General features: G+C 50.5%; 1 protein-coding gene across 1 annotated transcript; it reads left to right on the top strand.

Moving 5' to 3' along the window:
- Positions 1–3,171: 3,171 nt before the first annotated feature.
- LOC133362835 (uncharacterized) lies at positions 3,172–7,613 on the top strand. The gene is made up of 3 exons (XM_061581777.1): positions 3,172–4,073; positions 5,191–5,215; positions 7,485–7,613. The coding sequence occupies exons 1-3, from the start codon at positions 3,172–3,174 to the stop codon at positions 7,611–7,613; spliced, it is 1,056 nt and encodes a 351-aa protein (XP_061437761.1).
- The last annotated feature ends 7,379 nt before the right edge of the window (positions 7,614–14,992 follow it).

A 14,992-nucleotide genomic window follows, 5' to 3' on the forward strand; every position in this document is an offset into this window, starting at 1 on the left:
GGTGCAGTGTTGAGTCTATGGTGCAGTGTTGAGTCTATGGTGCAGTGTTGAGTCTATGGGCAGTGTTGAGTCTATGGCAGTGTTGAGTCTATGGTGCAGTGTTGAGTCTATGGTGCAGTGTTGAGTCTATGGTGCAGTGTTGAGTCTATGGGCAGTGTTGAGTCTATGGACAGTGTTGAGTCTATGGGCAGTGTTGAGTCTATGGGCAGTGTTGAGTCTATGGTGCAGTGTTGAGTCTATGGTGCAGTGCTGAGTCTATGGTGCAGTGCTGAGTCTATGGCAGTGTTGAGTCTATGGTGCAGTGTTGAGTCTATGGTGCAGTGTTGAGTCTATGGCAGTGTTGAGTCTATGGTGCAGTGTTGAGTCTATGGTGCAGTGTTGAGTCTATGGGCAGTGTTGAGTCTATGGGCAGTGTTGAGTCTATGGTGCAGTGTTGAGTCTATGGCAGTGTTGAGTCTATGGCAGTGTTGAGTCTATGGTGCAGTGTTGAGTCTATGGTGCAGTGTTGAGTCTATGGCAGTGTTGAGTCTATGGCAGTGTTGAGTCTATGGTGCAGTGTTGAGTCTATGGGCAGTGTTGAGTCTATGGTGCAGTGTTGAGTCTATGGTGCAGTGTTGAGTCTATGGTGCAGTGCTGAGTCTATGGTGCAGTGTTGAGTCTATGGGCAGTGTTGAGTCTATGGTGCAGTGTTGAGTCTATGGGGCAGTGTGAGTCTATGGTGCAGTGTTGAGTCTATGGTGCAGTGTTGAGTCTATGGTGCAGTGTTGAGTCTATGGGGCAGTGTTGAGTCTATGGTGCAGTGTTGAGTCTATGGTGCAGTGTTGAGTCTATGGGGCAGTGTTGAGTCTATGGTGCAGTGTGAGTCTATGGTGCAGTGCTGAGTCTATGGTGCAGTGTTGAGTCTATGGGGCAGTGTTGAGTCTATGGTGCAGTGTTGAGTCTATGGGGCAGTGTTGAGTCTATGGGGCAGTGTTGAGTCTATGGTGCAGTGTTGAGTCTATGGGGCAGTGTTGAGTCTATGGTGCAGTGTTGAGTCTATAGTGGTGGTGATGATGATGGTGGCGGTGGTCGTGGTGTGTGCAGGTTGCAGGATGGCCTTGAGCGAGGGCAGCGGTGACGCACTGAGCTCCCGTCACCACTCTGTATCCAGCACCAGCGGTGACGCACTGAGCTCCTGTCACCACTCTGTATCCAGCACCAGCGGTGACGCACTGAGCTCCCGTCACCACTCTGTATCCAGCACCAGTGGTGACGCACTGAGCTCCTGTCACCACTCTGTATCCAGCACCAGCGGTGACGCACTGAGCTCCTGTCACCACTCTGTATCCAGCACCAGCGGTGACGCACTGAGCTCCTGTCACCACTCTGTATCCAGCACCAGTGGTGACGCACTGAGCTCCCGTCACCGCTCTGTATCCAGCACCAGCGGTGACGCACTGAGCTCCTGTCACCACTCTGTATCCAGCACCACCGGTGACGCACTGAGCTCCTGTCACCACTCTGTATCCAGCACCAGCGGTGACGCACTGAGCTCCTGTCACCGCTCTGTATCCAGCACCAGCGGTGACGCACTGAGCTCCTGTCACCGCTCTGTATCCAGCACCAGCGGTGACGCACTGAGCTCCCGTCACCACTCTGTATCCAGCACCAGCGGTGACGCACTGAGCTCCCGTCACCACTCTGTATCCAGCACCAGCGGTGACGCACTGAGCTCCTGTCACCGCTCTGTATCCAGCACCAGCGGTGACGCACTGAGCTCCTGTCACCGCTCTGTATCCAGCACCAGCGGTGACGCACTGAGCTCCTGTCACCACTCTGTATCCAGCACCAGCGGTGACGCACTGAGCTCCTGTCACCGCTCTGTATCCAGCACCAGCGGTGACGCACTGAGCTCCTGTCACCGCTCTGTATCCAGCACCAGCGGTGACGCACTGAGCTCCTGTCACCACTCTGTATCCAGCACCAGCGGTGACGCACTGAGCTCCTGTCACCGCTCTGTATCCAGCACCAGCGGTGACGCACTGAGCTCCTGTCACCACTCTGCATCCAGCACCAGCGGTGACGCACTGAGCTCCCGTCACCACTCTGTATCCAGCACCAGTGGTGACGCACTGAGCTCCTGTCACCACTCTGTATCCAGCACCAGTGGTGACGCACTGAGCTCCTGTCACCGCTCTGTATCCAGCACCAGCGGTGACGCACTGAGCTCCTGTCACCACTCTGTATCCAGCACCAGTGGTGACGCACTGAGCTCCTGTCACCACTCTGTATCCAGCACCAGCGGTGACGCACTGAGCTCCTGTCACCGCTCTGTATCCAGCACCAGCGGTGACGCACTGAGCCCCTGTCACCACTCTGTATCCAGCACCAGCGGTGACGCACTGAGCTCCTGTCACCGCTCTGTATCCAGCACCAGCGGTGACGCACTGAGCCCCTGTCACCACTCTGTATCCAGCACCAGCGGTGACGCACTGAGCTCCTGTCACCGCTCTGTATCCAGCACCAGCGGTGACGCACTGAGCCCCTGTCACCACTCTGTATCCAGCACCAGCGGTGACGCACTGAGCTCCTGTCACCACTCTACATCCAGCACCAGCGACGACGTCAGAGCCGTGGACATCTGCGTGTGCATCTTGAGCGCCTTGAGCGACTTTGTCCGCGTGGAGTTTGGCCGCGTGGACGGCGCCGGCTTCAGTGACGTCACCAGCACCGGCGCCATCCACAGGATGGGCGACGACGATGACGGTGGTGGTGATGGTGGTGGTGGTGATGGTGGTGGTGATGGTGGTGGTGATGGTGGTGGTGATGGTGGTGGTGATGGTGGTGGTGATGGTGGTGGTGATGGTGATGGTGCTGCTGGTGGTGATGGTGGTGATGGTGGTGATGGTGCTGCTGGTGGTGATGGTGGTGGTGATGGTGGTGGTGATGGTGGTGGTGATGGTGGTGGTGATGGTGATGGTGCTGCTGGTGGTGATGGTGGTGATGGTGGTGATGGTGGTGGTGGTGATGGTGGTGGTGGTGGTGGTGATGGTGGTGGTGGTGATGGTGGTGATGGTGGTGGTGATGGTGGTGATGGTGGTGGTGATGGTGGTGATGGTGGTGGTGGTGATGGTGGTGGTGGTGGTGATGGTGGTGATGGTGGTGGTGGTGGTGGTGATGGTGGTGGTGGTGATGGTGGTGGTGATGGTGGTGATGGTGGTGGTGGTGATGGTGATGGTGGTGGTGGTGGTGATGGTGGTGGTGGTGATGGTGGTGATGGTGGTGGTGGTGATGGTGGTGGTGGTGCTGGTGGTGATGGTAGTGGTGATGATGGTGGTGATGGTGCCACTGGTGGTGGTGATGGTGTCACTGGTGGTGGTGGTGATTTTGGTGGTAGTGGTGGTGGTGGTGATGGTGTTGATGGTGGTGGTGGTGATGGTGGTGGTGGTGATGGTGGTGATGGTGGTGGTGGTGATGGTGGTGGTGGTGCTGGTGGTGATGGTAGTGGTGATGATGGTGGTGATGGTGCCACTGGTGGTGGTGATGGTGTCACTGGTGGTGGTGGTGATTTTGGTGGTAGTGGTGGTGGTGGTGATGGTGCTGCTGGTGGTGGTGGTGGTTTTGGTTGGGATTTTGGTTGGGATTTTGGTGGTAGTGATGGTGGTGATGGTGCTGCTGGTGGTGGTGCTGCTGGTGGTGGTGATTTTGGTTGGGATTTTGGTTGGGATTTTGGTGGTAGTGGTGGTGCTGGTGGTGATGGTAGTGGTGGTGATGGTGGTGATGGTGATGGGGCTGCTGGTGGTGGTGATGGTGGTGGTGATGGTGGTGGTGGTGATGGTGGTGGTGATGGTGCTGCTGGTGGTGGTGGTGATGGTGGTGGTGGTGATGCTGGTGGTGGTGATGGTGGTGATGGTGCTGCTGGTGGTGGTGCTGCTGGTGGTGGTGATGCTGGTGGTGGTGATGGTGGTGATGGTGCTGCTGGTGGTGGTGATGGTGGTGGTGGTGGTGGTGCTGGTGGTGGTGGTGATGGTGCTGCTGGTGGTGGTGGTGATGGTGCTGCTGGTGGGAAAATCGAGGAGGAGGAGGAGGAAGAGGTGAGGGTCAGGACGCACGCACTCACACACGCGTGTGTGTGTGTGCGTGTGTGTGTGTGTGTAGGTGTGTTTGTGTGATTGTATGTGTGGGTGTCTGTGTGTGAGTGAGTGTGTAGATGTTTGTGTGTGTAAGTGTGTATGGGTCTCGGAGTCTCTGGGTCTCTGTGTGAGTCTGTGGGTGAGTCTCTGTGTGAGTCTGTGGGTGAGTCTATGGGTCTCTGTGTGAGTCTGTGTGAGTCTCTGTGTGAGTCTGTGTGAGTCTCTGTGAGTCTCTGTGTGAGTCTCTGTGTGAGTCTCTGTGTGAGTCTCTGTGTCTCTGTGTGAGTCTGTGTGAGTCTCTGTGTGAGTCTGTGTGAGTCTGTGTGAGTCTCTGTGTGAGTCTCTGTGTGAGTCTCTGTGTGAGTCTGTGTGAGTCTGTGTGTGAGTCTGTGTGAGTCTGTGGGTGAGTCTCTGGGTCTCTGTGTGAGTCTCTGTGAGTCTCTGTGTGAGTCTGTGGGTGAGTCTCTGTGTGAGTCTGTGGGTGAGTCTGTGGGTCTCTGTGTGAGTCTGTGTGAGTCTCTGTGTGAGTCTCTGTGTCTCTGTGTGAGTCTGTGTGAGTCTCTGTGTGAGTCTGTGTGAGTCTGTGTGAGTCTGTGTGAGTCTCTGTGTGAGTCTCTGTGTGAGTCTCTGTGTGAGTCTGTGTGAGTCTGTGTGTGAGTCTGTGTGAGTCTGTGGGTGAGTCTATGAGTCTCTGTGTGAGTCTATGGGTGTCTGAGTGAGTCTCTGTGTGAGTCTCTGTGTGAGTCTGTGTGAGTCTCTGTGTGAGTCTGTGTGAGTCTGTGCGAGTCTCTGTGTGAGTCTCTGTGAGTCTGTGTGAGTCTCTGTGTGAGTCTCTGTGAGTCTGTGGGTGAGTCTCTGTGTGAGTCTCTGTGTGAGTCTGTGTGAGTCTCTGTGTGAGTCTCTGTGTGAGTCTCTGTGTGAGTCTCTGTGTCTCTGTGTGAGTCTGTGTGAGTCTGTGTGAGTCTCTGTGTGAGTCTCTGTGAGTCTGTGGGTGAGTCTGTGGGCTCCTCAGCAGGCGAGGGAGACTACATCTTGTAGTTGCTGTCTCATCGTCACGTCTCCTCTGCCCCCTTCCCAGGTGCTGCCTGACAACCGCAGCCTTCGTGAGTAGCACCGTCACGCCCCACAATCTACACTACACTATACACTACACTACTACACTATACACTACACTACTACACTATACACTACACTACTACACTATACACTACACTACTACACTATACACTACTACACTATACACTACACTACTACACTATACACTACTACACTATACACTACACTACTACACTATACACTACTACACTATACACTACACTACACTATACACTACACTATACACTACACTACTACACTATACACTACACTACTACACTATACACTACACTATACACTACACTACTACACTATACACTACTACACTATACACTACACTACTACACTATACACTACTACACTATACACTACACTACTACACTATACACTACTACACTATACACTACACTACACTATACACTACACTATACACTACACTACTACACTATACACTACACTACTACACTATACACTACACTACACTACTACACTACTACACTATACACTACACTATACACTACACTATACACTACACTACTACACTACTACACTACACACTACACTATACACTACACTACACACTACACTATACACTACTATATACACTACTATATACACTACTATATACACTACACACTACACTAATACACTATACACTACACTATACACTACTACACTACACACTACACTACTACACTATACACTACACTATACACTACACTATACACTACACACTACACTACACTATACACTATACTACTATACACTACACTATACACTATACTACACACTACACTACACTATACACCACTACTATACACTACACTATACACTACACTATACACTACACTATACACTACACTATACACTACTACACTATACTACTATACTATACACTACACTATACAACTACACTACTACACTACACTACACTATACACTACACTATACACTACACTATACACTACGACACTACACACTACACTTACACACTACACTACACACTACACTACCCTATACACTACACACTACACTATAACTACACACTACTACACTATACACTACTACACTATACGACCTATACACTACACTACACTACACTACTACACCTACACTACACACTTGCAACTACACTATACACTACACACTACACTACACTATACACTATACACTACTACACTACACACTACACTATACACTACACTACTATACACTACACTATACACTACACTACACACTACACTATACACTACTATATACACTACACACTACACTATACACTACTATACACTACACTATACACTACACTACACACTACACTATACACTACTATACACTACACTATACACTACACTACACACTACACTACTACACTACACTATACACTATACACTACACACTACACTATACACTACACTACACACTACACTATACACTACACTACACACTACACTATACACTACACTATACACTACACTACACACTACACTATACACTACACTACACACTACACACTACACTACACACTACACTACACACTACACTACACACTACACTATACACTACACACTACACTACACTATACACTACACACACTACTACACACTACACACTACACTACACTATACCTACACTACACACTACACTACACTATACACTACATTATACACTACACTATACACTACACACTACACTATACACTACTATACACTATACACACTACACTACACTACACACTACACTACTATACTACACTACTACACTATACACTACTACATACACTACACTACTATATACACTACACTACATACACTATACACTACACTACACACACACTATACACTATACACTACACACTACCTACACATACATACTATATACACTACACACTACACACTACACTATACACTACACTACTACACTATACACTACACTATACACTACACACTATACACTACTACACTATACACTACACTATACACTACACACTATACACTACTACACACTACAATATACACGACACTATACACTACACTACACACTACACTACACTACACACTACACTATACACTACTATACACTACTATATACACTACACTATACACTACTATACACTACTATATACACTATACACTACTATATACACTACACTACACTATACACACTACACTATACACACTACACTATACACTATACACTACACACTACACTACACTATACACTACACACCGTCTAACTGGTGGTGTTGCCCCAGCCCCCCCCCCCTTGTCGCGTGAAGACTTCTGGTGGTTCGCGCGGCGGCAGCGTCGCGTGTGGTCGCTGCTGCGTCGCTTCCTGCCGACGGTGCGGCTACCGCCTCGTGCCGGCGGTGGTCACCACCACCACCACACCAGCAGCTACGAGGTGACACCGCCTGTGTCTGTGTGTGCCTGTGTGTGTGTCTGTGTGTGTGTGTTCCTGCCGACGGTGCGGCTACCGCCTCGTGCCGGCGGTGGTCACCACCACCACCACACCAGCAGCTACGAGGTGGACACCGCATCGCCCTGCGTGTGTGTGTGTGTGCGTGTGTGTGTGTCTGTGTGTACGTGTGGTGTGTACGTGTGTGTGTGTGTCTGTGTGTGTGTGTACGTGTGTGTGTGTGTCTGTATGTGTGTGTACGTGTGTGTGTGTGTCTGTGTGTCTGTGAGTGTCTGTGTGTGTGTGTGTCTGTGTGTGTCTGTGTGTGTGTGTCTGTCCTGTGTGTACGTGTGTCTGTGTGTGTGTGTCTATGTGTGTGTGTGTGTCTTTGTGTCTGTGTGTGTGTACGTGTGTGTGTGTGTCTGTGTGTGTCTGTGTGTGTGTGCGTCTGTGTGTGTTTGTATGTGTGTGTGTGTCTGTGTGTGTGTCTGTGTGTGTGTGTCTGTGTCTGTGTGTCTGTGTGTGTGTGTGTGTCTGTGTGTGTGTGTCTGTGTGTGTGTCTGTGTGTGTGTGTCTGTGTCTGTGTGTCTGTGTGTGTCTGTGTGTGTCTGTGTGTGTGTGTCTGTGTGTGTCTGTGTGTGTGTGTCGTGTGTCTGTGTGGTGTGTGTGTCTGTGTGTGTGTGCTGTGTGTGTGTCTGTGTGTGGTGTCTGTGTCTGTGTGTCTGTGTGTGTGAGTGTCTGTGTGTGTGTGTCTGTGTCTGTGTGTCTGTGTGTGTGTGTGTGTCTGTGTGTGTGTGTCTGTGTGTGTGTCTGTGTGTGTGTGTCTGTGTCTGTGTGTCTGTGTGTGTCTGTGTGTGTCTGTGTGTGTGTGTCTGTGTGTGTGTCTGTGTGTGTGTGTCTGTGTGTCTGTGTGTGTGTGTGTGTCTGTGTGTGTGTGTCTGTGTGTGTGTCTGTGTGTGTGTGTCTGTGTCTGTGTGTCTGTGTGTGTGAGTGTCTGTGTGTGTGTGTCTGTGTCTGTGTGTCTGTGTGTGTGTGTCTGTGTGTGTGTGTGTGTCTCTGTGTGTGTGTCTGTGTGTGTGTGTCTGTGTGTGTGACACCTGCTGGGTCTGCCCCGTGACCTCCTGCCAGCGGGCGTTCGACACTTCACGTGGCCTCAAGGTGCACTTGGCCTGGCACAAGCATCGTGGTGACGTCACCGCCACTTAGTGGCGAATGGCGGTTGTTGTTGTTGTTGTTGTGTGAGTGTCAAGTTCGATTCCCGCTCACAGCCATCAACACCATCAGTGACAGCGATTATCTGAATCGGTACTGGGCGTCCCCTAGGTCGACTCAGCCTCAAATATATACCTGGTGCGGTGTGTAGTCAACATCGCTAGCACTGGGGAGACAAAGGCGGCCGGGCGTGGTGCTGGCCACCCACCCCCTCGTGTGCCATTCCGGCCTTCATAGGCACTGCTACTCGCGAACAGCACTTGCCCCTACAGTCTGTTACAGGCTACACGGGGGACCTGTGTCTTTATATGTAGCATATACGTACCGCTGGTGATGATGGTCACGATGGTGGTGACGACGACGATGATGATGACGGTGGTGATGGTGGTGGTGATGATGATGATGGTGGTGATGATGGTGATGGTGGTGATGGTGATGGTGGTGATGATGATGATAATGGTGGTGATGATGGCGATAATGGTGGTGATGATGACGATAATGGTGGTGATAATGGTGGTGATGATGATGATAATGGTGGTGGTGATGGTGATGATGATGGTGGTGATGGTGATGGTGGTGATGATGGTTGTGATGATGATGATAATGGTGGTGATGATGACGATAATGGTGGTGATGATGATGGTGATGATGATGGTGATGATGGCGATAATGGTGGTGATGATGATGATGGTGGTGATGATGGTGGTGATGATGGTGGTGATGATGGTGGTGATGGTGGTGGTGATGATGATAATGGTGGTGATGATGACGATAATGGTGGTGATGGTGATAATGGTGGTGATGGTGATGGTGGTGATGATGACGATGTTGATGCTGGTGATGGTTTTGATGTTTTTCAGGATTTTCTGCTGGAAGATCCCGTGTACCAGCTCAGTGTTGAGGAGACACGGAGACTCTCCACACACAGATACTCGGCCTGCCTGGACCAGACGCCAACACAGTAATCATCACTCGCATTGTCATCGCCATCATCGTCGTCGTCATCGTCACACACACTCACACACACTCACATACTCACATACACACACACTCACACACTCACACACACTCACATACTCACACACTCACACACACTCACATACTCACACACTCACACACACTCACATACTCACACACTCACACACACATACTCACACACACACTCACACACTCACACACACTCACACACAAACACCTACACACACTCACATACTCACATACTCACACACACACCTCACACACTCACACACACTCACACACTCACATACTCACACACTCACACACAGATACTCGGCCTGCCTGGACCAGACGCCAACACAGTAATCATCACTCGCATTCTCATCACCATCATCGTCGTCATCACCGTCATCATCATCGCCATCATTATCATCATCGTCACACACTCACATACTCACACACACACTCACATACTCACACACACACTCACATACTCACACACACTCACACAGTCACTCACACAGTCACTCACATACTCACACACAGATACTCGGCTGCCTGGACCAGACGCCAACACAGTAATCATCACTCCCATTGTCATCGCCATCATCGTCGCCATCATCATCGTCATCATCGTCATCGTCATCGTCACACACACTCACACACCACTCACACACTCACACACAGTCTCACACACTCACACACTCATACTCACACACTCATACTCACATACTCACACACTCACACACACTCACATACTCACATACTCACACACACACTCACACACACTCACATACTCACACACTCACACACTCATACTCACACACTCATACTCACATACTCACACACTCATACTCACACACTCATACTCACACACACTCACACACTCACACTCATACTCACATACTCACACACTCACACACACTCACACACTCATACTCACACACTCATACTCACATACTCACACACTCACACACACTCACATACTCACATACTCACACACACACTCACACACACTCACATACTCACACACTCATACTCACACACTCATACTCACATACTCACACACTCACACTCATACTCACACACTCATACTCACACACACTCACACACTCACACTCATACTCACATACTCACACACTCACACACACTCACACACTCATACTCACACACACTCACACACTCACACACTCATACTCACACACACTCACACACTCACACACTCATACTCACACACTCATACTCACATACTCACACACAGTCACTCACATACTCACACACTCACACACTCATACTCACACAGTCACTCACACACTCACACACTCACACACTCATACTCACACACACTCACACAGTCACTCACATACTCACACACTCACACACTCACACACTCACCCTCATACTCACACACACTCACACATACTCACACATACTCACACACTCACACATACTCACACACACTCACACACTCATACTCACATACTCACACACAGTCTCACACACTCACAAACTCACACACTCATACTCACACAGTCACTCACACACTCACACAGTCACTCACACACTCACACACACAATTACACTCACACACACACACTCACACACTCACATACTCACACAGTCACACACACACACTCACACACACTCACACACACATACACTCACACTCACACACACTCACACACACATACACATACTCACACACTCACACACACTCACACACACACCTCACACACTCACTCACACACACTCACACACACTCACACACACACATCACACACACTCACACACACTCACTCACACACTCACACACAAACACCTACACACACTCACACACAAACACCTACACACACTCACACACACTCACTCACACACTCACACACAAACACCTACACACACTCACACACAAACACCTACACACACTCACACTCACTCACTCACACAAAACACCTACACACACTCACACACTCACACACAAACACCTACACACACTCACTCACACACACTCACTCACACACACACTCACACACACTCACACACAAACACCTACACACACTCCTCACACACACTCACTCACACACACACTCACACACACTCACACACAAACACCTACACACACTCACACTCACTCACTCACTCACACACAAACACCTACACACACTCACTCCCCCCTCTCTCTTGCCCGCAGCTGCATCATCTGCCTGGAGGTGCTTGTGGAGGGAGCAGAGATGTGCACATTGCCCTGCACGCACGCACACTTCCACGCAGCCTGCATCCACACCTGGCTACAGGTAATGACCACCAGCTCGTGCTGGTGCTGATGATGATGTGGTTCTCTCTGTCTCTCTCTGTGTCTCTCTGTCTCTCTGTCTGCCTCTCTCTGTCTCTGTGTGTCTCTCTCTGTCTCTGTGTGTGTGTGTCTGTGTGTGACTGTGTGTGTGTCTGTGTGTGTCTCTCTGTCTCTCTCTGTCTCTCTCTCTGTCTGTGTCTCTGTGTTTGTCTCTGTCTCTCTGTCTGCCTCTCTCTGTCTCTGTGTGTCTCTCTCTGTCTCTGTGTGTGTGTGTCTGTGTGTGTGTGTCTCTGTGTGTCTCTCTCTGTCTCTCTCTGTGTGTGTGTCTGTGTGTGTGACTGTGTGTGTGTGTTTCTGTGTGTGTCTGTGTGTGTGTCTGTCCGGCAAAACAACCTGCACTATGAACCTGGCGACCCGGGTTCGATTCTCGCTCACGGCCAACACCAGTGACGATTATCTGAACCGGTCCTGGGCCTCCAGTAGGTCGACCCAGCCTGACATGAGTACCTGGTGCTGTGTGCAAGCATTGTGCCACTAGGGAGACAAAGGCGGTCGGGCGTGGTGCTGGCCACCCACCCCCTCGCGTGCCGTGCCGGCCTTCATAGGTGCTACTCGCTAACAGCACTTGCCCCTACAGTCTGTTAAGGCTATACGGGGGATATTTATCTTTGTTTTGTGTGTGTCTGTGTGTGTGTGTGTGTCTGTGTGTGTGTTTGTGTGTCTGTGTATGTGTCTGTGTGTGTGTGTCTGTGTGTCTGTGTGTGTCTGTGTGTGTGACTGTGTGTGTGTGTGACTGTGTGTGTGTGTATCTGTGTGTGTGTCTGTGTGTGTCTGTGTGTGTCTGTGTGTGTGTGTCTGTGTGTGTGTCTGTGTGTGTGTCTGTGTGTGTGTGTCTGTGTGTGTCTGTGTGTGTGTCTGTGTGTGTGTCTGTGTGTGTGTGTCTGTGTGTGTGTCTGTGTGTGTGTCTGTGTGTCTGTGTGTGTGACTGTGTCTGTGTGTGTGTGTCTGTGTGTGTGTCTGTGTGTGACTGTGTGTGTCTGTGTGTGTGTCTGTGTGTGTGTCTGTGTGTCTGTGTGTGTGACTGTGTCTGTGTGTGTGTGTCTGTGTGTGTGTCTGTGTGTGACTGTGTGTGTCTGTGTGTGTGTGTCTTAGGAGAGCGGCACGTGTCCGGTGTGCCGTGCCCTCGTCGTCTTACACTGAGGAGGAAGCTGCAGCTCCAACCTTCAAGTCTCCCTCACCACCCAGAGTCTCACCACCCAGTGTCTCAGTGTCTCAGTACCCAGTGTCTCACTACCCAGTGTCTCACTACCCAGTGTCTCACTACCCAGTGTCTCACTACCCAGTGTCTCACCATCCAGTGTCTCAGTTTCTCACCACCCAGTGTCTCTGTGTCTCACTACCCAGTGTGTCTGTGTCTCAGTGTCTCAGTGTCTCACTACCCAGTGTCTCACTACCCAGTGTCTCTGTGTCTCAGTGTCTCAGTGTCTCACTACCCAGTGTCTCACCACCCAGTGTCTCACTACCCAGTGTCTCACCACCCAGTGTCTCACTACCCAGTGTCTCTGTGTCTCAGTGTCTCAGTGTCTCACTACCCAGTGTCTCACTACCCAGTGTCTCACTACCCAGTGTCTCACCACCCAGTGTCTCACTACCCAGTGTCTCAGTTTCTCACCACCCAGTGTCTCTGTGTCTCTCTACCCAGTGTCTCACTACCCAGTGTCTCAGTTTCTCACCACCCAGTGTCTCTGTGTCTCACTACCCAGTGTCTCTGTGTCTCTGTGTCTCTGTGTCTCTGTGTTAGACCACCAGTGTCTCACCACCCAGTGTCTCTGTGTCTCACTACCCAGTGTCTCTGTGTCTCTGTGTCTCTGTGTCTCAGTGTCTCACTACCCAGTGTCTCAGTGTCTCAGTGTTAGACCACCAGTGTCTCACTACCCAGTGTCTTAGTGTCTCAGTGTCTCAGTGTTAGACCACCAGTGTCTCACTACCCAGTGTCTCAGTGTCTCAGTGTCTCAGTGTTAGACCACCAGTGTCTCACTACCCAGTTTATCTGTGCTCAGTGTCTCAGTGTCTCACTACCCAATGTCTCAGTGTCTCAGTGTCTCACTACCCAATGTCTCAGTGTCTCACTACCCAATGTCTCTGTGTCTCAGTGTCTCACTACCCAATGTCTCAGTGTCTCACTACCCAATGTCTCTGTGTCTCAGTGTCTCACTACCCAGTGTCTCAGTGTCTCAGTGTTAGACCACCAGTGTCTCACTACCCAGTTTCTCTGTGCTCAGTGTCTCAGTGTCTCAGTACCCAATGTCTCAGTGTCTCTGTGCTCAGTGTATCACTACCCAGTGTCTCACTACCCAGTGTCTCTGTGTCTCTGTGCTCAGTGTCTCACTACCCAGTGTCTCACTACCCAGTGTCTCTGTGCTCAGTGTCTCACTACCCAGTGTCTCTGTGTCTCAGTGTCTCACTACCCAGTGTCTCAGTGTCTCTGTGTCTCAGTGTTTCAGTGTCTCAGTGTCTCAGTGTCTCACTACCCAGTGTCTCACTACCCAGTGTCTCACTACCCAGTGTCTCAGTGTCTCTGTGTCTCAGTGTCTCAGTGTCTCAGTGTCTCACTACCCAGTGTCTCACCATCCAGTGTCTCTGTGTCTCAGTGTCTCACTACCCAGTGTCTCACTACCCAGTGTCTCACTACCCAGTGTCTCACAGTGTCTCACTACCCAGTGTCTCACCATCCAGTGTCTCAGTTTCTCACCACCCAGTGTCTCTGTGTCTCACTACCCCAGTGTGTCTGTGTCTCAGTGTCTCAGTGTCTCACTACCCAGTGTCTCACTACCCAGTGTCTCTGTGTCTCAGTGTCTCAGTGTCTCACTACCCAGTGTCTCACCACCCAGTGTCTCACTACCCAGTGTCTCACCACCCAGTGTCTCACT

Source organism: Lethenteron reissneri, unplaced genomic scaffold (genome assembly GCF_015708825.2).
Source record: "Lethenteron reissneri isolate LAM-NWPU_2019-01 unplaced genomic scaffold, ASM1570882v1 scaffold_1630, whole genome shotgun sequence".
Taxonomy (NCBI): Eukaryota; Metazoa; Chordata; class Hyperoartia; order Petromyzontiformes; family Petromyzontidae; genus Lethenteron; species Lethenteron reissneri.